Here is a 22,925-nt window from a genome sequence, read left to right on the forward strand (position 1 = left end):
CTCTGTCCCCTCCTGTCACTCTGCTCTGTCCCCTCCTGTCACGCTCCTCTGCTCTGTCCCCTCCTGTCACGCTGTCACTCTGCTCTGTCCCCTCCTGTCACGCTCCTCTGCACTCTCTCACTTTGCCCCCTCTGCCGCGCGCCAGCCCTAAAAACAAACAAATAGATACACTTACCAATCCGCGCACGCCGGGACCCAGCATCCTCCTCTCTCACGCAGCAGCTGTCACTGATATGACAGCTGCGTGAGAGAGGAGGATGCTGGGTCCCGGCGCCGCGCGGATTGGTAAGTTTCTGTTTGGTTTTTTTTAAGGCTGGCCCGCGGCACCCCTGAGACAGCGCCGCGGCACCCCTGGGAGCCGCGGCGCACAGTTTGGGAACCGCCGTGATAAATGGAACATTTTCTAATTGGTCAAAAGCTTTAAGTGTTGCACCTCTAGGTTGAGTGCTGGGGCTACTCCTTTTTAATATATCTATTAAAAATAATGGTCATGGTTTAGCGAGCAAAGTTTCTATTTTTGCAGGTGACACTAAGGGCTAGATTTACTAAGCTGCGGGTTTGAAAAATTGGGGATGTTGCCTATAGCAACCAATCAGATTTTAGCTTTCATTTATTTAGTACCTTCTACAAAATGACAGCTAGAATCTGATTGGTTGCTATAGGCAACATCCCCACTTTTTCAAACCTGCAGCTTAGTAAATATAGCCCTAAGTGTTACTTAGTAAAATCAGAGCAAGATGTAGTTTCTCTACTGAGGGGCATGAATAAATTTAAGGATTGGGCGGCCAAATAAGAGATTAAGATTAACATAGATAAATGTAAGGTTATGCATTTAGTGATGAAAAACAAGCATGTAATCTATAAATTAAATGGGATAAATTTAGGGGAATCTATAATGGAAAAGGATTTGTGAGTGCTCGTAGACAGTAGACTTAGCAATAGCGTTCAATGTCAAGCAGCAGCTGCAAGGGCCAATAAAGTACTGGCATGCATAAAAAGGGGCATAGATGCAAGTGAAGGGGTAATTTTGCCATCATATCAATCATTGGCAAGACCTTGAATATGAAGTACAGTTCTGGGCACCACTCTATAAAAAAGACATTTTGGAATTAGAAATGGTTTTGGTCAAGAGGGAATTTTCTTGATTGAAACAGAATTGCGGTTGCTTCATCTGGATCAATTTCAAATATAAGATAGTGATCGCTGGAGATCACAAATAGGTTGAAATTGATAGATTGGTGTCTTTTTCAACCTTATTAACTATGTTACTATGCATATGCGGGGGCCCTCTGGTCCTTTACACTCACACCCAAGAGATAGCCAGGTCAAAAGAAGAGCAGAGTCACCACAAACTCAGTCACAGGGGGTTACATTAACTATATGAAACCTTTAAGCACACAAATTAATGAAGCTTCAACAGCCCCGATGACTATGGGGTCTATTTAATTGTTATGCCTTCAGCATTCTTATATTTACATATGCTTGTATTCTGTGTAAACTCTACCTAGTGGCCAGTCTGGTATTAGCTTAAAATTGAACTCTCAGAGCCTCTGTAGTTTTCAGTGCATAATGGGAATCTCTTCCCTTAGCACAGCATCGATGGTAAGATTGCTCCCTAATTATGTACTTTTGCTATGTTTTTTTCATGTTTGCATTACATTGCATCTGTTCATGGGCAGCACGGTGGCTCAGTGGTTAGCACATCTGCCTTACAGCACTGGGGTCATGAGTTCAATTCCCAATCATGGACTTATCTGTGAGGAGTTTGTATGTTCTCCCCGTGTTTGCATGGGTTTCCTCCGGGTGCTCCGGTTTCCTCCCACACTCCAAAAACATACTGGTAGGCTAATTGGCTGCTAACAAATTGACCCTAGTCTCTCCCTCTCTGTCTGTCTCTGTCTGTGTGTGTATGTTAGGGAATTTAGACTGTAAGCCCCAATGGGGCAGGGACTGATGTGAGTGAGTTCTCTGTACAGCGCTGCGGAATTAGTGGCGCTATATAAATAAATGATGATGATGATGATGTTGTAAATGTATTTCATCATTTCTGTATTACAGTTTTACGACTTGAATCACATTCTTAACTACTTGAATAAACAACATTAAAGTAGGAGAGCTTATGCCGTCTTATTATATTCAGGCCAAAGGGAAGTTATAGTGAGGACAGAACAGTAAAACATCGGCTGTCAGCAAGTGGGACAAATATATTCCGATTATCAGACCTGCTACACTGCCAACTCAATTATCTGCATATGATAACAGAGCAGTTTCTACACAGTCTGCAACACAGTGGCCACTCAGCAATAGGAGTACTGCCATTTGACTTCACAGAAACCTACACATAGTCAGTGTAGCCATCCTGATTCGGCAATACAGCAGTCCCCATATAGTCCAGCACCTCCTTAAAGGAGATAAAACCCTGACTTCTCCGAAACTGGCCCTCTGTAAACGCAGTTACTTATATACTGCAATATAGCAGTCTCTATACAGTCAAACACCTACAGCTCAACATCATGTCAGAGAAAACAAAATCTTCATACAAAACCTGTGGTTCATCAAAAACCTCATCTGTCAGCAACGCAATCATCATCATTGCCTGCGCAAAAGCTGAAGCCGCGAAAGTATGCGCCAACTTTGCAGAGCAAGAAATGCAATTGAAAGTAGAGAAATCACGTCAGGGGGCAGAAATAACAATAGAGAAAAACCGCTTAGAGGCAATTATGGAGAAGCTCGCTGCAGAAAAGGAAGCTGCAGCTGCCACAGCTGAAGCTGAATTCTTGGAGGTTGCAGATCAACCCGATATAAAAAGAACCACCAATGTACTTGACTCAAAGCTCGAATCCCAAGATCCTCTGCAACGCACATCAGAATATGTCCATCAAGTTTCCAAAATGAGTAGCAACCCTTCAGAAGTGCAAGGTGTACAACCACAAGTCAACGAAAAAAATGCAAATTTACAAGCAAGAGAACTCTACACAAGGTGATACCACGAGGGACATCCCTCCCCCATGCCAAAAGTTTGAGTCTGTAAACTACAACAAAGGCAGCGCCTAATGCACGCAAAAGTCGTATGACACAAGCAGGCTGGAAACAGACATTCCTAGCAGGTATGACCATGCACCACTTACTCACTATGTTTATACACCAACATCACATCCTAGAGCCAACCAGGACACACTAGACTTTGCCAAGTTTCTTGCACATCAAGAGCTAGCAACACAAGGACTTTCAAAGTTTAATGATCGCCCTGAGAGCTTCAGAGCTTGGCGATCCTCCTTCCAAAATGCAATCAGAAGCTTAGACCACCTTTCATATAGCGAGGAGATAGACCTCTTAATTAAGTGGCTTGGGAATAAGTCTGTGGAACATTCTGAAAGGATCAGAACGATCAATGTAAACTACTGGCCTTAAAATGATCTGGAATAGACTTGATAAATGTTATGGCTCACCAGATGCAATAGAAAGTGCAGTATTCAAAAGAGTTGATGATTCCCCTAGATTACCTAACAAAGACTACCAAAGACTTGGAGAACTGAGTGACTTATTAATGGAGCTTCAAGTAGCCAAGTCTGAAGAAGACTTACCAGGACTTGCCTACCTTGACACAGCCAGAGGCATTAACCCCATAGTGCAAAAGCTACCTTACAATCTGCAGGAACAGTGGGTTACCCATGGCTCTAATTACAAATAGTGGAACAATGTGACATTTCCTCCATTCTGTTTTTGTGGACTTTGTACTTCAGCTAGCTAAGACCAGGAACGATCCTAGTTTTACCTTTACCATGCTAGGTGCTACCCCAATGCTACCTAACCCACGCAAAATGTCAGTTGCAGTTCACTAATGTGTATCCTCCAGATTCCTTCCACAGGTCTGCCAGATATATCAACCAGGAGACTAGAGACAAAGATCCTGGCAAACAGTGTCCTCTACATCGGAAACCACATCCTCTCCTGAAATGCAGAGCCCTCAGAGAGAAGTCCCTGGAGAACCGCAATGCCTTCCTACGAGAAAATGACATTTGTTACAAGTGCTGCTCTTTAACATCCCACTTCGCTGCAGCTTTACACCCTACTCCTCCCCCATGGACTTTAATACACAGTCACAGTTGCACAGAGCATGGCGGGGAGCACAGCGGAGAAAGGAGAGACACTACTGCAGTCACACCAGTGATTACTTCACAATGTACTGAAATCTGCAAAGAAGACATTAACAGCAGATCTTGTTCCAAAATCTGTTTAGTCAGAGTCTACCCAAAAGGCCATCCAGACAAAGTCGTCAAACTTATGCAATCCTTGATGATCAAAGTAACAAGTCTCTAGCCAGATCAACCTTCTTTGAAATCTTTAGTATTAAAGGCCCCAACACTCCCTACTCCTTAAAGACTTGCGCAGGGCGTTTAAAGACAGCAGGGAGTAGAGCTATCGGCTATCAAGTCGACTCCATGGACGGAAGGGACTCTTCTTTCCTTACCAACCATCACTCAATGCAACCAGATCCCAGATAACAGGTTTAAAAATCCTACACCAGATGCGGCTATTCATCATGCACACTTGAAACGTATAGCACACCTGTTACCAGAACTGGACCCTCAAGCCCAGATAATTCTACTCATAGGGAGAGATATCTTAGGGGTCCATAAAGTCAGAAGCCAGATAAACGGCCCATACAACGCAGCTTATGCTCAACGACTAGATCTAGGAGATGTATGTCTAGGAGACATACACAGACCAGTTTCTGTTAACAGCATGCTTACCCATACTTTGGAAAATGGACGCCCTTCTATTTTCCAACCATGTCACATTCGCTTTCTCATAAAGGAATTGCCACACCGTCCTGTCATAGACTCCTCTAGTGACAATCACGTCTGTGACAACTACCAAGATCATTTATGGTGCACAGTCTTCCAAAAAACACAGAAGGATGATCAGGTGGCAATGTCCATTGAGGACAACAATTCTTAGAAATAATGCAGAATGGACTAGTCAAAGATGAGGCAAACAGCTGGGTTGCACCTCTACCCTTTAGAACCCACAGACCTCGCCTACCTAACAACAGAGAACAAGTACTTAAACACTTCTCTTCACTTAAACTTAACTTTCACAGGAAACCAGAGATGAGAGATCACTTCTTCTCTTTCATGGACAAAATATTTGAGAATAGCCATGCTGAGATAGCTCCCATCCTCAAAGATACAGAGGAATGCTGGTACCTACCTATGTTTGGAGTATATCACCCCAAGAAACCAGGTCAGATCAGAGTTGTGTTTAATTCCAGTGCCAAGTTTGAAGGTATCTCCTTAAATGATGTTCTGTTGGCAGAACTAGATCTTAGCAACAAACTTCTCGGAGTACTCATGCGCTTCCGAAAGGACGCCATTGCCTTCACTGCCGATATACAACAAATGTTCCATTGTTTCCACGTAAGAGAAAAAGACAGGAATTTCTTAAGATTCCTTTGGTTCAGAGACAATGACCCTTCTAAAGACATTGCAGAGTACCACATGTGGGTACATGTTTGGTAACAGCCCTTCTCCTGCAGTTGCCATCTATGAACTCAGACATTCAGCTCATGAGGGTGAGCAAAAGTACAGTTCAGATGTTAGACAGCTCATAGAAAAGGACATCTACGTGGATGATTGTTTAAAATCTTTACCAACAGACGAGACTGCAATCAGCCTCCTCAAAAGAGCTCAGGAAATGCTTCTCTGCTCAAATCTCAGGCTTCACAAGATAGCTTCTAACAGCAGAGGAGTGATGGAAGCCTTTCCTTCTCAAGACCATACTAGTGATTTAAAGGATTTAGATTTAATGACGGATTCTCCAACAGCTCAATGTAGCCTTGGGCTGTTATGGGACATAAAATCTGACTCCTTCACCTTCCAAGTGGACAGTGAAGAAAAGCCCTTCACTCGCAGAGTTGTCTTGTCTGCTATAAACAGCTGGTAGGACCCCTTAGGTTTTGCAGCTCCTGTCACTATCCCACATAAAACCCTGCTCAGAGACCTAACCGCCGAGTCATCTGACTGGGATGCCCCACTACCTCACCGCACCTTTAAAGCTCTTAGTCAATCTTCCCCTCCCTATATCTCCAATCTCATCTCTACCTAAACTCCTACCCGCCCCCTCCGCTCTGCCTCTGACCGCCGCCTCACTAATTCACTGATCACCTCCTCTCACTCTCGTCTTCAGGACTTTGCCCGGGCTGCTCCCCTGCTGTGGAACAATCTTCCATGTTCCATCAGGTTAGCATCTACTCTCAAAGGCTTCAAGCGTGCCCTTAAGACTCATTTCTTTATTCAAGTCTATCAGTCCTCCTAACTTCCTTATCCTGGCTCTCTCCCCCAGTTAGTACCACATTTTATGTGTCTCCCCCTTCCCTTTAGGTTTTCTCAGGAGCAGGGCCCTCTTTCCTTGTGTGCTCCTTCTACTGTTCCTTCACCCTCTGTACCTCTTGGCCTGCTTTGCTAGCCCTGTTTTCCCTGTTTTATTAAGCTTCGGCCTTCTTCTTGCTGATTTCTACCATCCCTTCCACTATCTGTCAGTTATAATCTGATTTGCTTTACCCTGTCACCTGTGTTTGTATATATGTGTATCATGTTGTGTCTTAGTTCTGTTTTCTGTATATGTAATGTACAGCGCTGCGGACCCTTTGTGGGGCCTTATAAGTCAAAGATAATAATAATAATACCTATACAGAAAAAGGATCAGTGGGAAGAGTGGAAGAACTCTCTATCTGCCTTAACTAACCTTTATATTACGCGTCCATATGCTCCTGTGCCTTCTACAGAGGTACAGAACCAGAGACTGTGTGTATTTTCTGATGCTTCAGTTAAAGCAATAGCAGCTGTTGCATATCTTAAAATCGTGGACATAAAAGAACAATATCATATCGGATTTGTTATGGGCAAAGCAAAGTTAGCACCACAACCAGAGCACACCGTCCCCAGACTGGAACTTTGTGCTGCAGTACTAGCTGCTGAATTGGCTGAGCTCATCGCATCCGAGTTGCCTATTGAGCTAGCTGAAGCAAAATTCTACAGACAGTAGTGTTAGGCTTCATTTACAATGAGACCAGACGGTTCCATGTTTACGTCAGCAATCGAGTGCTACGGATTAGGAGATCCACCAATCCAAAACAGTGGCACTATGAATCTACCGTTCACAATGCTGCAGACAACGCTACAAGAACTGTCACAGCCAGTCTCCTTAAAGACACTTCATGGCTCACAGGACCTGAATTCTTGTACAAAGCAGATTGGAACATTTCAGAAAGCGACACATTTGAGCTAGTAGATGCAGACTCAGATGTCGAAATCTGTACACAAGTGACTACAATCCATACTATGATTTTAGATTATCAATTGGAACATCACAGATTTCAAAGATTCTCAACTTGTAAATCACTTGTCAGAGCCATTACTTGCCTTATCCACATAGCTCGGTCATTTCAAAATGCCACACCTGTAAATACAAATGGATGTAAGGGTTGGCATCACTGTCAAAATACTTACATAGTAAGTGAGACACATTAATCCAAGAACCTCATTATTTGTGTTGTGCAACGTCAAGCCTATGCTAGAGAGATTGACTGTATTAACAGTGGAAAATCTAGTCTTAAAGACAGTGTCCTAAAAAAGCTAGACCCATTCCTCGACAAGGATAATTTGCTGAGAGTAGGAGGCCGTCTTGAAGAGGCAAACTTAGAACCCAATTGTGCAACACTATAACAATGAAGTCAAACATCATGGATGATAATTTACGTAAGGGTAATGATAATTTACGTAAGACCATAAGCTCTATGGTCAGCTGGGTTCTGGATCATTGGAGCAAAAAGACGTGTAAGTAACATAGGAGCCTATTCAATGCTGCCACGAATAACGTGGCGTTAACAGTATTACCGTTATGGTAAAGCTGAGCTTAATTACCCTTAATGCGGTAATTTCAAAGCTGGATTTTTACCTGCGGCACCCTGACCTGCGCGATGAAATCCAGGTTAAAATTACCGTATTAACGGTAATACTGCTAATGCCGCGTTATTTGCGTCAGAATTGAATTGGCCCCATAATCTTCAAATGTATCATTTGTCGCAGACTTCGTGGTACTTCTCAAACTCAGAAGATGGCCAATCTTTTAGCAGACAAGATTAGTACAAAACCTCCCTTTTCTAACGTTGGTCTTGATGTATTGGTCCCAAGACTGTCATCACCAGACATACTAGAGGTGCAAATGCAAGCAGTAAGCGTTGGGCAGTTGTATTCACTGGCTATCAGAGCTATTCATATTGAAGTCATAGAATCAATGGACACTTCAAGCTTCATTAATGCTCTTAAACATTTCATTGCCATCCGTGGTCCTGTAAAACACATCCGCAGAGGCACTAACTTTGTTGGAGCGGCCAAAGAACTTAAAATTTGCTCGAACATCGACACTAAAAGTGTGCAGATACCTTAGTGAACAGGGTTGTGCATGGACCTTCAACCCACCTAATTCTTTTCACATGGGAGAGACCTGGAAAAGAATGATCAGCATAATTCGAAGAATCCTTGATTCCATCTTCCTATAAGAAGGAACTGCAAGACTCACTCACAAGTGTTTAACAACCTTCATGGCTGAAGTCTCAGCTATTGTCTATGCTAGACCTCTGACTTCAGTTTCTAATGACCCAGAAGACCCATTCCTCCTTACTCCTGCCACTCTTCTTACCCAGAATACTGGGACTAGCTATGCTCCTCCTGCAGAGTTCAACACCAAAGACTTATATAAATGTCAATGGAGGAAAGTACAAAGTCTTGCAAACAACTTTTGAGACAGGTGGAAGAGACAATACATCACTATCTTGCAACCAAGGAACAAGTGGCATGTTGCTAAACCTATCTTAAAACCTGGCGATGTTGTGCTTGTCAGAGATTGCCAATCACAGCGCAATGAGTGGCCTTTAAGTCTTGTCACCAAAACATTCCCAAGCAAAGATGGGAAGGTCCGTATGGTTGAGGTCAATATCTGCAAGCACGGATAGACTAAGCTGTTTCTTAGACCAGTATCTGATCTGATCTTAATATTATCTTCGGAGAATTAAGTGGTGGCATCAGTTGATACCAGGTGGGGAGTGTTATGTCTTCAGCATTTTTATATTTATACATGCATGTATTTTGTGTAAACTCCAACTAGTGGCCGGTCTGGTATTAGCTTAAAATTGAACTCTCTGGGCCTCTGTAGTTTAGTTTTCAGTGCATCATGGGAATCACAGGAGGTGGCCATTTTAGATATTACATGCTAAGAAGAGGTGCCGTATATCGCTCTACTTAGCACAGCATCAATGATAAGATTGCTCCCTAGTTATGTACTTTTGTTATGTTTTTTCATGTTTGCATTTGTTCATGTTGTAAATGTATTTCATCATTTCTGTATTATAGTTTTACCACTTGAATTATTATGTTCTTAACTGCTTGAATAAACAACATTAAAGTAGGAGTGGTTATGCTGTCTGATTATATTCAGGCCAAGGGGAAGTTATAGTGAGGACAGACCATTATTATCAGGTTTTTTCGCATTGCAACAATGACAGACGACATTTCAGGGCAATTTAATAAACAAGTCACGTCAGGACAAAGCTTCCGATAGGAGGCTGTCATGGGGATGACTTTTTTCTACTGAAGACTCCAGGTTTTTACCCAGAGTCTTTACAAAGGCATGCAGGGAAAGTAGCAATGCTGCCACTTACGGATCCAAAGATCCCTCTCCTGCAATGCTTTCCCTTAGGATTGAATGGCTAACTAGCAATCGAGGTGAAGCGCCAAAAAGTTAAACTTTTCGGAGCTTGATAATATTGCCCAGATTGCAATTACCACTGCGTATTTTGGGGAATGCAGTTTAATACGGTAATTTGCCTAACGCAGGATATATCTCTGATATATCCCGTGTTAGGCTTTTCTTATATTTTATTTTACTTTAAAATGCCTAAACAATGCATAAACGCATGGTTTAGGGCTTCATAAATAGGCCCCTATATCACTTGGGAGGTAAGAACAAGCATATCTGTATGAGCTTTACCTGGAGATCCAGTTAAGAACAAATGTCTATGCATTGCTCGGCAGAGCTTCACTTCTGATGCTAAACGACCTCCAACTCCTCCCTGTAAGAAAACAGGAAGCGATGCAGCCACAGGAAGACCGTACGTGTGCAGAAATATCCACCAAAGTGAACTTGCATAGGACGCAAACAAATGAATGCTTATTTTCGGTCATTCATTTATGTTAAGTGGTCCAGTAAAATAACTTTGCATTTGACACGTGTTAAGCACAAAGCTACGTAATTCACACGCCTAATAACACTGATTTCCGACATTATCTCACGAATAAACGTCAGCTGGGGTGTATAATCGAAGCAAACGGTGACCTGTTTTTTATTTTATTGCGAAGTTAAATGACAACACGTATTTCTGCCCTTAGTAAGTATGGTGACTTCCAGCATTAACGTACATTACAAAGGCTTCCATGTTTACCGGAAACTGGGTGGATGACAGCTCCCTCTTCCCGGAATAGTCATCTTTCAGGTTTCTCCCTACGAGAGTCTGGTAGTATCACAATGGCGGAAACTAGCGCCGTGTTGAGACTGAAGAGACATCTAGAGTATGGCAATTTCCAAGCGGAACAGTACGTTAAACACCTTTCCCAGCAGTCGGACGGGGACCGGGATCTGCAGGAACACCGGCAACGAATACAAAGCTTGGCCGATGAAACTGCACAAAGCCTCAAGCGCAACGTCTACCAAAACTATCGGCAGTTCATCGAGACCGCAAAAGAGATCAGCTACCTAGAGGGGGAAATGTATCAGCTGAGCCACATCCTCACGGAGCAGAAGGGTATTATGGAGAGCGTAGCCCAGAACCTGCTGCAGACCGACCGCTCTGATGCCGCACGGGAACTGCAAGCTGTTTATCACAAGGCCGAGGGGGAGAAATCCAATAACCCGACCCTGCTGGAGAAAGTGGAGGGCTGTAAAAACCTGCTAGATATACCAGGAAGGTACACACCAAGTGTTATGTGTCTATATTGATTTTTGTCTAAATGACAGAGCAGGGCCAAGTATAGCGATGTTCGAGGAGAAATTCCATGGAGAATGCATACATGGCCTCAACTTACATTTTGTTTAATGTTATATAACCGTTCTCTACATTCATTTCTTGACGTTAAAACATCATAAACTAGTTGAAGTTACCATATATCTATCTAGCTTTATATAAGGAATACTAAACGTTTTCAGATTTGCCTTTTTTAATTAAAAAAAATACAAATCAAATCCCCATCTGTAGTACTTGAGAGACACGGGAAGATTTTGGGGTATATTTAAGAAAGAACGGTAGTGCACTATCGTGCACTTACCGTGTAAATTAGGCCACAATGTGCTCTCTGCAAATTTATTAAAGGTGCATCGCAGCAGATATCTGCTGCTTTGCACTCCTGATCGTTTTTGCGAGCAGTCACCATTCAACAGAATGGTGACTGCTCCTGGCCGCAATCTAACAAGTCCCAAAAAAACGTTTTTTTCGGGAACTTGTTGTGTTAATGTACGCAAGCTGAGGCTGGCGTACATCATCCGAAATGCTGGTAAAACTTCTATTCTTCGTTATGTCCAGCTCTGCTTCGGAGAGCACATGGGCAGGGAGTGATCTTGTGATCCCTCCCTGTCACAGCCTCAAGCTCTCCGGTCGGCACATGCGCAGTAGCATGAAGAAGAGAAAGTACACCGAAGAGGAGGAGATCCGGAGCCAGCGCGACCGAAGAGGCAGTGGTGAGTATGGTTTTTTTTATCACAGAAACAGCAGTTTTTCGGAACTGCTGTTTCTGTGATCCATTTTTCATAATAAACAACTAAAGGGCTGGATACCCAAATATACTAAACTATAGGAGCCTGGTGCCATTGCCTAGCTCAAGGGCCTGGTGCCATTGCCTAGCTCAAGGGCCTGGTGCCATTGCCTAGCTCAAGGGCCTTGCGCCCTGCTCTAACTATGGGCCTCTTGACCATATATTTAATGGCCAGCCTACCTAATGGGCCTTGTGCCCAGTTTAACTAATGGGCCTGTACCCACTCTATCTAATAGGCCCTGTGGCCACTAATCTATCCTAGGGGCCTTGTGCCCCAGACTAATTGTCCTGGGGCCTATCTAACTAAAGGGGCTCGAGGCCCGCTATATCACTTTTTCACTATATGCGGCAGGGCCTTATGTACACTATCTGCCCACGGTCCTAGTGTTTGAATTGCGCCCACGGTCCTAGTGTTTGAATTGCGCCCACGGTCCTAGTGTTTGAATTGCGCCCACGGTCCTAGTGTTTGAATTGCGCCCACGGGCCTAGTGCCTGAATTGCGCCCACGGGCCTAGTGCCTGAATTGCGCCCACGGGCCTAGTGCCTGAATTGCGCCCACGGGCCTAGTGCCTGAATTGCGCCCACGGGCCTAGTGCCTGAATTGCATCCATGGGCCTTGTGCCTGACCTACAGGAGTATTTGAACTTACCTGCTCGGCGTCTTCGGGATTTCCAGTCGGCAGCACCTCTTCTCCTGTTCGGCGCTGGGTTCTCCGCATTCTTCTTGGTGAGGGCGCTCTTAGCTCTTTTACAAGGGCTCCCCACCGTTTATCTTCTTTGTCTTGATCCATGCGTCTTCTGCCTTCTTTCCGGCAGGTGCTTCTCTTGGCGTCTTCTCTTCTTAACTCAACGTTTCTTCAGTCCTTTTGGCGGGGCAGTGTAGCTCTTAGCCCTTACAAGGGTTCCCTGCCTTTTCCGCCCCCGTCTTCGTTTCTTCAGGACGTACTCTGACTCCGCCATCGCATTGAATGTAAGATGGCGGCGCCCAGTGGCTTATATAGCCACAGGCGCGCCAACATCACGCAGTGCCAGACTTTCAAATGGCTGGGAGGTGAGCCCTGATTGGCTCACCGATCGGGCCAATAGGGGGCAGCCGCCGCAAAGGATTCAAGGAGCTCACCGAACTATGGATTTCCCGGTGAGCCCTTCAAACAGAACACTGTTTTGGGCATGAAATTTGGTGGCAAAGAGGGCACAGATAGCATTTATCATTTTGGCTAAGTAGTTGTAGTTTTGCAAGGGTTGATGTTTTGTTTTGTTTTATTTAAAATTGCAACAAAAATAAATCCCTTATCACATTTTCCCAAATAAAACAGACTGTATAAAACAGCAAAAGGTAAAAAGGACCAATAGAAGCGCAACTTCACAATATCACAACACCCAATTTTCCTACAATCCCTCTACAAAAACTACTGAATTACTTCACAAATAAGATCACTATATACATCAAAGAAACATAACATCCCCTAATTCAATACTCTGTATTACAACAACCTTGCCACCAAAATATAATACCACCCATACACTGTTGACTGTCAGGAAATGAAAACAAACTTTAAATGTATGTAAACCTTACTAAAAATAAGGATTTCCACAAAATCTAATAGTGAAAGAACAGGATAGATGGCAAAGAGACTGCCAGATATTAGCTACCACCTAGGGAGGTCCCACCCCCCGCCAGAGTGTACCCAGCTTGCAGCATCTATCTGGCCCCTCTCCATTTCCCTTACTTTCCACACCTCATGCAGAATACTATCCACCACCTCGCTACAGGAAAGGAATTTGCTTCTAATTGACACTAAACACTGTGCACTCCGTGTGTAAAATCTAACAACGGCGCTAACTAAAAGAATGACTGCCTTCCAATTGCCCCCCCCCCCCTCCTTCTGCCTCCAACCGCCACTAATGTTTTGGAACAAAAAACAAAACCCCACACTTTTATACAACTTTTTGTGGTATTATACTATTTCCTGCACATTTTAGTACAACTAAATGTATGTGTATTGTCTCAGACAAGTACATAGTCCTTGCCGGATTTATACATTGTAATTTTCTATGACCTGTTTTGGTCCTTACTTTGTTTGTGGAAAATGTATGTTAGGGTTTTATAAATAAAAATTTTTTTTTTTTTAAAAAAAAAACAACAAACAAAAACTGAGTGCTTAATGTCACGAGCCGACACAGCGGCTCGGCTACTACCTCTTTGCGTCCCAGCTGACTGCCAGACGGCCAAAACTTCAAAGAAAAAAAGATAAGTGGATACTGACCACGCACAATAGGTCTGCAGTCGATAGCTGTATCAATGGGGGTACCACCTATTTCCCTTAATAATAACATATAATAACAAATATGATGCTGTATTATGACGCTGGCCTCTTGCACACCGAGATTTCTAATTAGAAACAGAAAATTATGGGCTGTTCAAATACTTATTAATCCAATAAGATAGTTGGTACCAGTTCTAAATATAAGTCTCAATGTAGTTTTCACTCTTCAATAACTCCATAGATAATATTTGTAGTTATTCCAAGACTTCACGTTTGGCCAGAGCATCCCGAATGACTGGGCAACAGCTGGTACGCTCCTGTCAGATTTGCCGCATCCCAGCATCTAGGCAGAATGCCTGATTACCGGTCCTCGCCTATTTACCAGTTGCCTCGGCTTGTATCTAGGACAACATGGAATGGTCCAATCTCCTTTCTTGGACCATTCCAGGTTTTCCTCCTACCACCCATGCTATGGACTCCAAACATAAGTTCCTACTACTTGTGGCATCTGAGTACCTGTGACGGCTCTACGGGAAAGGCGGCTGCTATAGGGGAAGACCTCTACTGCCTGTTCTAGAAGTTTATGTTTGAGACACTAGCCTTTACCCTTAAATCAAAATCCCCATACCTTTTGAGCGCTCCATACACCCAGCCAGAGTAACTAAGCCCCGTAAGACATGGAAGGCCTAAGGCGTGTGACACTCCCTTGTAAACATCTATATTAATAGGACACTGAAGCAAGAATTGGTCCATTTTCTCCACCTCCCCATAACATTCCTCCCATGGACAGCTACAATCATCAACACCCCTAAGCTTCAGGTTTCCCTTAATGTAGAGCCTCCAGTTAAATGCAAGAAAGTGAGATCTCTAAACTTAGAAGGAACCCACTTGAAATTCACCAAAGACAGACCCTTCAAGCACATATCACCTGGGCAATCCTTTAGTAACGGGCACAACAAAGTGAGTACACAAAATCCTCCTCTCCAACAACCATTTCCTTGTCACCTTCAAACCCTGAAGCACATAGGCTGGGAAGTATCTATGCTTTAATCAAAGATGTTTTACAGGGGCCCCATCCAACCATACGTTGAGAAAGTGGTGCACCTAAACTCGAAAATTAGTGCAGTTGTTAGATTTTACACATGGAGTGCACAGTGTTTACGGTCCATTAGGGTCAAAATCTTTCACTATAGTGAGGTGGTGGGTAGTATTTTGCATGAGGTTTGGAAAATAAGGGAATGGAGAGGGGCCGGATGGATGCTGCGAGCTGAGGTAGATTCTGGTAAGGGTTCAGACCAACCAAGGTGGTAGCTAATATCTACTGTCTCTCAATTCTTGTCTGTGTATCCTGTTCTTTCACTATTAAATTTTGTGGAAATCCTTCTTACTTTTAGTATGGTTTACATACATTTAAAGTTTTGTTTTTATTTCCTGAAAGTAAAGGGTGTATGGGTGGTATTATAGATTGGTGGCGGGGTTGTTGTAATGCAGAGTATTGGATTAGGGGATGTTATGTTTCTTTGATGCATATAGCTATCTTATTTGTGAAGTAATTCAGTAGTTTTTGTGGAGGGATTGTAGGAGAATTGGGTGTTATTATAATGTGAAGTTTCGTTCCTATTGGTCCTTTTTGCCCTTTGATGTTGTATGTAGTATATTTTATTTTGGACAAAGTGATATGAGATTTATTTTTGTTGCATTTTTTAATAAAAACATTAACCCTTGCAAAACTAAAGTTACTTTGCCACCTGATTTCATGCCCAAAACAGTGTTGGGCCAGGCAAAAGACAAGTGGTTTGCCTATAACTGACCCCTCTGTATTGATTCCCACTGTCAAATGTGTGGCCCAACGGCATTTAACACTTGCAAAACTACAGCTACTTATTCCGAATGATAAAATATGGTGACTGTGCCCACTTTGCCACCTGATTTCATGCCCTATTCCATGTTAGGCCAGGCTAAATACTATTGCGATATCTGTAAGGGACCCCCTTTAGAGTTAATCTAATGTGAAATCAGTGATCCAGCTTGATTTAAACCTTTTACAAATACATTTTCTAATAAGCTGGAGCATAAATATAAAGTGAATAAGAGGCTAACTTCAGTCTCGTTCTGAGTAGTTGATGCGCATCCACCCAGATCTGGTGTCCTAAGAATATATAACTTTGCCCACCTTGAGTGTTTTTAGGGATACAAAAGTCCATTCAGAGCTAAAGGCATGTCTAGTATGTGTATGAACAAGGAGAGAAGTCAGTTTATAAATCGTGTCTGCTGTGTAATTTTTGTTACTCTTAGCAATGCATCTGGAGGCATGAAACCAGTAGTAAAGTTTAATTTCTTCAAGATTTTATTGTGATAAAGTCCTACACTCATTAAGTTATACTTTCTGACAGTCAGTTAATCTAGTCATGTGCAACCCTTTATATTAGCAGTCATAGGTACCAGCTCTGTGGGTGCTTGAGCAGCACCACTATTTTTCTGTTGCTCCCATTAACCATGTCCATGCCTGGCACTTTTTTTATTTTATAAATCAATAATAATTTTTTTATTGTTTTTGAAAAGCCATAGACATATAGGGCCTGATTCATTAAGGAAAGCAAAGCAAAAAAATTAGTTAGATTGTACCTTGGCAAAATCATATTGCATTGGACGGGACGTAAATTTAAAAAGTGGGGACAGATTTATAGTTGGGGTAGGGCATGTCCTAGATCAGACCTGTCCAACCTGCGGCCCTCCATGTGTTGTGAAACTACAAGCCCCAGCATGCTTTGCCGGTAGACAACCAGTTGGTAGCTGGAAGGGCATGCCGGCACTTGTAGTTTCACAACACCTGGAGGGCCGCAGGTTGGACAGGCCTGTCCTAGATCAACTTTAAATTTCATTGTAAAAATAAAGGTTTATATTTGTGTGCTACATGAAAAAGCAGCCAGTATTTTCTTTATGTGCAAACTTATAAATATGGTTTGTGCATGAGCAAATTAACTCCTTTGTTTTGCTTTGCTCTCCTTAATGAATCAGGCTCATAATGTATGTATTGAAAAAAATCAACAAAATAAAAGGTTGATATACGCATAAATAGGGCATGCAACTTGCCATGTATTCAATTTCCTGAAAAATGTATTATCTTACAACAGAGATACTGCCTTTTTGTCTGAACTTTTGTATCATAGAGCACTCCCAGGGTTAAATTTATCAAGCTGCGGATTTGAAAAAGTGGAGATGTTGCCTATAGCAACCAATTAGATTCCAGCTGTCATTTTGTAGAATGTATTAAATAAATCATAACTAGAATCTGATTGGTTGCTATATGCAACATCTCCACGTTTTCAAACCTGCAGCTTGATAAATGTACACCCCAGAGTTGATGCCAAAAGGAACCTGGCATACAGTGACATTTAGGACAAATTCAATTCCTCCCCTGCCCTAACTAGACATTTTAGTGCCCTGGACGAGAATGACCGCTGGCTCACCCCCAGGGCTGAAATGTAGTGGAAATGTTGTTTTTGGGATAAAGTTCATTGTCATGGCAAAGAGGGACTTTGTAATTAATAGCAATTCATCTGATCACTCTTCATGACATTCTGGAGTATATGCAAATTGATATCATAAAAACTGAGACTTTGTGAAAAATATTTGTCATTCTCAAAACTTTTGCCCATGTCTGTACACACCTGCCTACTCTCATTGCTAACATAAATATCATAGCATTAGAGAATTCGGAGTAGAGTTTTAATTTTAGTGACATAGGGCTGAATATGGTTGAGAATGGGGGTTAGGCTCTTTCCCTGACAAAGATCTAATGACTCTTTTCATACATCAATAAAGACTCAAATATTGTCCTTAAAGCCCACAGGCAGACGTAGACACAGAAGACATAGTTTGTAGCCAAACATCTTATGCAGACATGGTGTAACACAAAATATCGCTAATTGTAAAAGTCTAGTGTGTAAAGTTCATAAATATGAGTTAGTTTTAAACATTTTAATGCTTGAAAACCAAACAAAAACATAGGAATAAAAAATAGAAAATGGGACTGCAGTGGGGAATGTTGTAATACAGAAAAAAAATGTAGGCTTTGCTATCATTTTAATTAGACTTATTCTTACTGCCATTGAGAAAGGTAGCCTTTTCCAAACATGGGACCTGTCTTTTAGATATTCACTTTTTACACAGAGCGGAATGGGTTAAGCATCTGGTGCCCACGCACAGTGGAGGCCTACTGTGGAGTGCCCTCAGAGGACTGTGCGGTCTGTGATATAGTAAAAAGGGCACTCCTTCAATGAAACACTATTACCACAGAGACCTATTGTCCGAAGTTCCGGGACCTTGCCTACACGCAACCCATGATGAGTTTGCCAACCTGCTTTCTGATTTGGCCAGGAAATGGGTGTGCAGAGCTGGTGTCCAGACCGTTGAGGAGGTAGTAGACTTAATATGTCAAGAGAAGTTTCACTGCCGGTGCGCACCAGAGGTGAATGAATTGGTGCTGGACAGAAAACCAGCCACCTTGGAAACGCCTGTATAATGTAATCCAGGTGCTGCGTCCACCCCTGCCATAAATTCAAGTAAGCAGTTGAAATACAGGTCCAATCCTAGTGGATTTTTGAGCAGGGTAGCCATCTTGGGGAGGGTGTATACTTTACTGAATCACCCAATCAGGACTAGATTTGACTGGGCCAATAGGCAAAGCCTTTATGAGAATATTGCAAGCAGGGTAGCTCTCAATGTAGTGATTATTGCATAATAATGTTTAGGGGATAGTTCTGAGAGCAGAGCACAAGGGACTACCTAAAATTTGTATTTAAGCACAATATACAGTAATCTGTAATTCTCAAATATTATAGTTTTCATTGGGATAGTTCCTTCATTATCTGTACCACACACTCACACAGGAAAGGAGGCTTCCTGTTAGGAAAGGTAGGCAGTTGTAAATATGATACATTCCCCATGATCTTGGAGCAAGAGATATGCTAACTTATATATGACTTCCTACACCATGTGTACATCCATAAAATAAACCATGGCAATCTAGGGGACAAAGGGTTAAAGGTATCCTGATCAAAGTCTTTAATGTGTGAGAAACAAGGCGTTTCAAAACTTAAAGTAAACACACACATTTGAAATATGACTGTACATAAGTACATATAGTCGCAGACACCGTATGTATGGTGATCTGCAGTACATTCACGGGATGATCCTCAAAATAGCTATCAGTATATCACTGTAAGGATCACATTGTGAGTACTTCAGGCAGTGGTCTCTCTAGTGTTTCAAGTCAGTGCTGTGAGTCCTGACTGTGTCATCCTCATAGAGATTGATTGATCACTATTTTAAGGACATATTTCATTCACTTCTACCTGGCTGTAGTAAAGACTTATTTTTCATTTACCTGTACTTGTCCTTTAAGAAATGTTGAAAGTGTATTTTTAGCTACAATTGTTAAGAAGCAGCCATTTCGTTTGACCACTGAATGGGCAATTTTTTTGTTTAGTTTTTTTATTCTAGGTTGTCAACATACATAGGTGGGCAAATTGACATATCGTTACAACAGACTGAATAGAGTTTTGTTAGTGTAATCAGCCAATGACCACGCACCTCTCAATAGCAATCGAGAGCCGATTTTTTTTTTTATTTTTTATTTTTATTTTTTTTTTTTTTATTTTCGGAAAGATTCAAAAGAAAATAGATTTCAAAATTTGGAAATACCTTTAGCTGTTATAAATACATTTGTGTTTTCGGTTTGTCACTGTTTGTTGTAATGAAAAATATGCAATTTAGCTTAACTATATTTTGCTTTCCTCTACAGGTATTTGGTATATAATGGGGACCTGACTGAATTTGATGTAGATAATATGGCTCTTCTTCAGAAAGTTCATGCTTTTTTGATGAATGATTGCCTGCTTATAGCTACATACTTCCCAAATCGCAGAAATGCGTTCAAATATGATGCACTGCACAACTTGGATGACCTTGCTGTAGTGAATGTAAAAGAAAATCCTCCCATGAAAGATATGTTCAAGATCCTCATGTTTCCTGAGAGTCGCATCTTTCAGGCAGAGAATGCAAAAATAAAGAAAGAGTGGCTACAGTTTTTGGAAGAGGCAAAAAAGAATAAAGCATTGAGTGAGGAGTCTAAAAAAGAAGCTGCAACCTTGTGTTCTCCTACTGTGGCAGATGTTTCGGGTAACCCATTTTTGGATGAGGAAAAACCAGCTGCGGAGGAGGAGGTAGATCTGTCTTTAGAATGGATTCAAGAGCTTCCTGAAGACTTGGATGTCTGCATAGCTCAGAGAAATTTTGAAGGGGCTGTTGATTTATTGGACAATTTAAATAGTTATTTACAAGATAAAACTTCAACTCATTCTGTTCAGGAACTGAAAGTGAAAATAGATGTGCGTGTTCGCCAGCTAACAGATGTTTTAGTGTTTGAACTTTCCCCTGACAGGTCACTGAGAGGAGGTCCAAAAGCAACCCGTAGAGCTGTTTCTCAGCTTATCCGTTTGGGTCAGTCCACCAAAGCATGTGGGTTATTTCTGAAAAATAGAGCTGCTGCAGTGCACACTGCAATACGTCAACTGAGAATTGAGGGGGCAACATTGCTTTATATACATAAACTTTGTAATGTATTCTTTACTAGTTTACTTGAGACAGCTAAAGAGTTTGAGATGGATTTTGCTGGAAACAATGGCTGCTACTCTGCCTTTATTGTCTGGTCTCGTTCTGCTTTGAAGATGTTTGTTGATGCTTTTAGTAAACAGGTCTTTGACAGTAAGGAAAGCCTTTCTACTGCAGCAGAGTGTGTAAAAGTTGCAAAAGAACATTGTAAGCAACTTAGTGAAATAGGTTTAGATCTAACCTTCATACTTCATTCCTTTCTAGTGAAAGACATAAAATCTGCTTTGCAAAGCAACAAGGATATTATTATTGAGGCCACAAAACATCGTAATTCTGAAGAAATGTGGAGGAAAATGAACCTTATGACACCAGAGGCATTGGGAAAGCTGAGAGAAGAAATGCGTAATTGTGGTATAAGCAGTTTTGACCAATATACTGGTGAAGACTGTTGGGTAAATCTCAGTTACACCGTTATAGCCTTCACAAAACAGATCATGGCCTTTTTGGAAGAAGCACTTAAACTGTATTTTCCTGAATTGCACATGGTTCTACTGGAAAGTTTAATGGAAATAGTATTGGTTGCAGTTCAACATGTAGATTACAGTTTGAGATGTGAGCAAGAGACTGAAAAGAAATTATTCATAAGGCAAAATGCATCTTTTTTGTATGATAATGTTCTTCTTGTTGTAGAAAAACAATTTGAAGAGGGTGTTGGAAAGCCAGCTAAACAACTGCAGGATTTGAGAAGTGCATCTAGATTGGTCCGTGTTAACCCTGGTACTACGTCCGTTGTCTAGCAATGCAATTTTTTGGGAAAGAAATATATATCCAATTAATAAGGAGAGCTTATTTTAATTTTATTTTTCTCCAACATTAAAACACTTTGATCATCTGTTCTGCTCAGAAAAACTCTGCAGATTTGCATTTATCCAAATAATATAATAGTTTTCAGGTTACTGGCTCAACTGAGCTGCAATAAAAATATTAGCTATAAATTCCAGTGGAACAGTAGCCCTAGTAAACAATTCATTAACAATTATAAACCTTGTTCTTGAATTTGCCATAAAATCACATTTTGATGTATCTCTGGGCCATGAATTTACTATTCTTTTGCTCAACAAGGAGAAATCAACACAACTGATGGTGTCTTTAAAATTAACACTGTTTCAGTAAAATGATCCTTGTCATCCTGATATTGAACATTACAGTATTTAAAATTCAAATGGGATTTCCTAGTTTAACTGAAAATAACTTTTGAATTTATTTTGTTCTTTCAAAAACTGTACTAGCAGGGATGATGTTTGTTTTGAACACTCATGCATGTATGAAAATATAAACCAGGTCGATTCTTGTGTATTACAGCTGCAAAAAGGCATGGTCCCTGAGTTAGGGTTGTTGCGGTAACAAAATATAGATTGCCTTATGAGCAATTCTATTACCTTTTTTATTTTCAAACCTATTAAAAGAAGGAACAATAAGTAACAAATTTAGAGCTGTTAATATTGAAATGCATAATGGCCATTTGTTTAGATATTTAAAGGTGTAGCCAATTATTTCATGGTTGTGCACTAGATATGTTTCTTGGTAACCTAGATCGTTATGGCAAGACTCTGTGGGCAAGTTACAGTCTTTAGGTGTGGCGGAGTACTCATTCTGACAAGCACTCCAAACCATATTCCATGTAATTACCATTATCTTATAAGGAATGTTCTATTATCCTTCTTGTATTTAACATCCAGTAGCTGTACATTTGTGCTTTCATCATAGTCCTATTGCATTTTTATGGTGTTGCAATGGATTTTTTTTTCATGTTTATCTTTTGGACATCTAGAAGTCATACAACAATACTTTAAATAATACTTGAAACCAAGCAAAAATTAAGCTGATATATATAACAATAATTGACAAAATAAAAACCTGGCCTCAAAAAAAACATGCTCCAAAATGATCCCACTTTTAATTTCCTGTCTTTACACCCAGTATGACTGATTAATATGTAAAAGTCAAATCTAAAATATTAGCAGTCATAATGTGTATGATGTAATTTAGGATCAAGCAATGCATAGGACTACTCTACCATAGGTGTGTATTGTTGATCGCGAACAGTTATTGGTCCAAAAGGTATTGTACATTTTATGACCCTTGCCTTTTTTGTTTCTTCTCAGATATTTTACAATTTC

The 22,925-nt window shown here is 41.3% G+C and overlaps 2 protein-coding genes across 5 annotated transcripts in view; one reads left to right on the forward strand and one right to left on the reverse strand.

Moving 5' to 3' along the window:
• The window catches only part of NTPCR (nucleoside-triphosphatase, cancer-related), a 92,453-nt gene extending 82,219 nt beyond the window's left edge, over positions 1 to 10,234 (reverse strand). For 2 of the 4 annotated variants that reach the window (XM_075203461.1, XM_075203458.1), the window contains exons 1-2: positions 10,051 to 10,234; positions 7,425 to 7,461 (exon numbers count right to left, since the gene is read on the reverse strand). In XM_075203461.1, coding sequence (XP_075059562.1) covers positions 7,425 to 7,435 — 11 coding nt within the window. In that variant the 5' untranslated portion in view covers positions 7,436 to 7,461; positions 10,051 to 10,234. The remainder of the gene's footprint in view (positions 1 to 7,424; positions 7,462 to 10,050) is intronic. The other 2 variants (XM_075203460.1, XM_075203459.1) reach the window with 1 other exon arrangement.
• A 208-nt stretch (positions 10,235 to 10,442) lies between these two features.
• EXOC8 (exocyst complex component 8) lies at positions 10,443 to 22,231 on the forward strand. The gene is made up of 2 exons (XM_075203457.1): positions 10,443 to 11,024; positions 19,937 to 22,231. Exons 1-2 carry the CDS (start codon positions 10,516 to 10,518, stop codon positions 21,540 to 21,542), a joined length of 2,115 nt encoding a protein of 704 aa, XP_075059558.1. The 5' UTR covers positions 10,443 to 10,515; the 3' UTR covers positions 21,543 to 22,231.
• The last annotated feature ends 694 nt before the right edge of the window (positions 22,232 to 22,925 follow it).

The sequence above is a fragment of the Mixophyes fleayi genome, chromosome 3 (assembly GCF_038048845.1).
Source record: "Mixophyes fleayi isolate aMixFle1 chromosome 3, aMixFle1.hap1, whole genome shotgun sequence".
Taxonomy (NCBI): Eukaryota; Metazoa; Chordata; class Amphibia; order Anura; family Limnodynastidae; genus Mixophyes; species Mixophyes fleayi.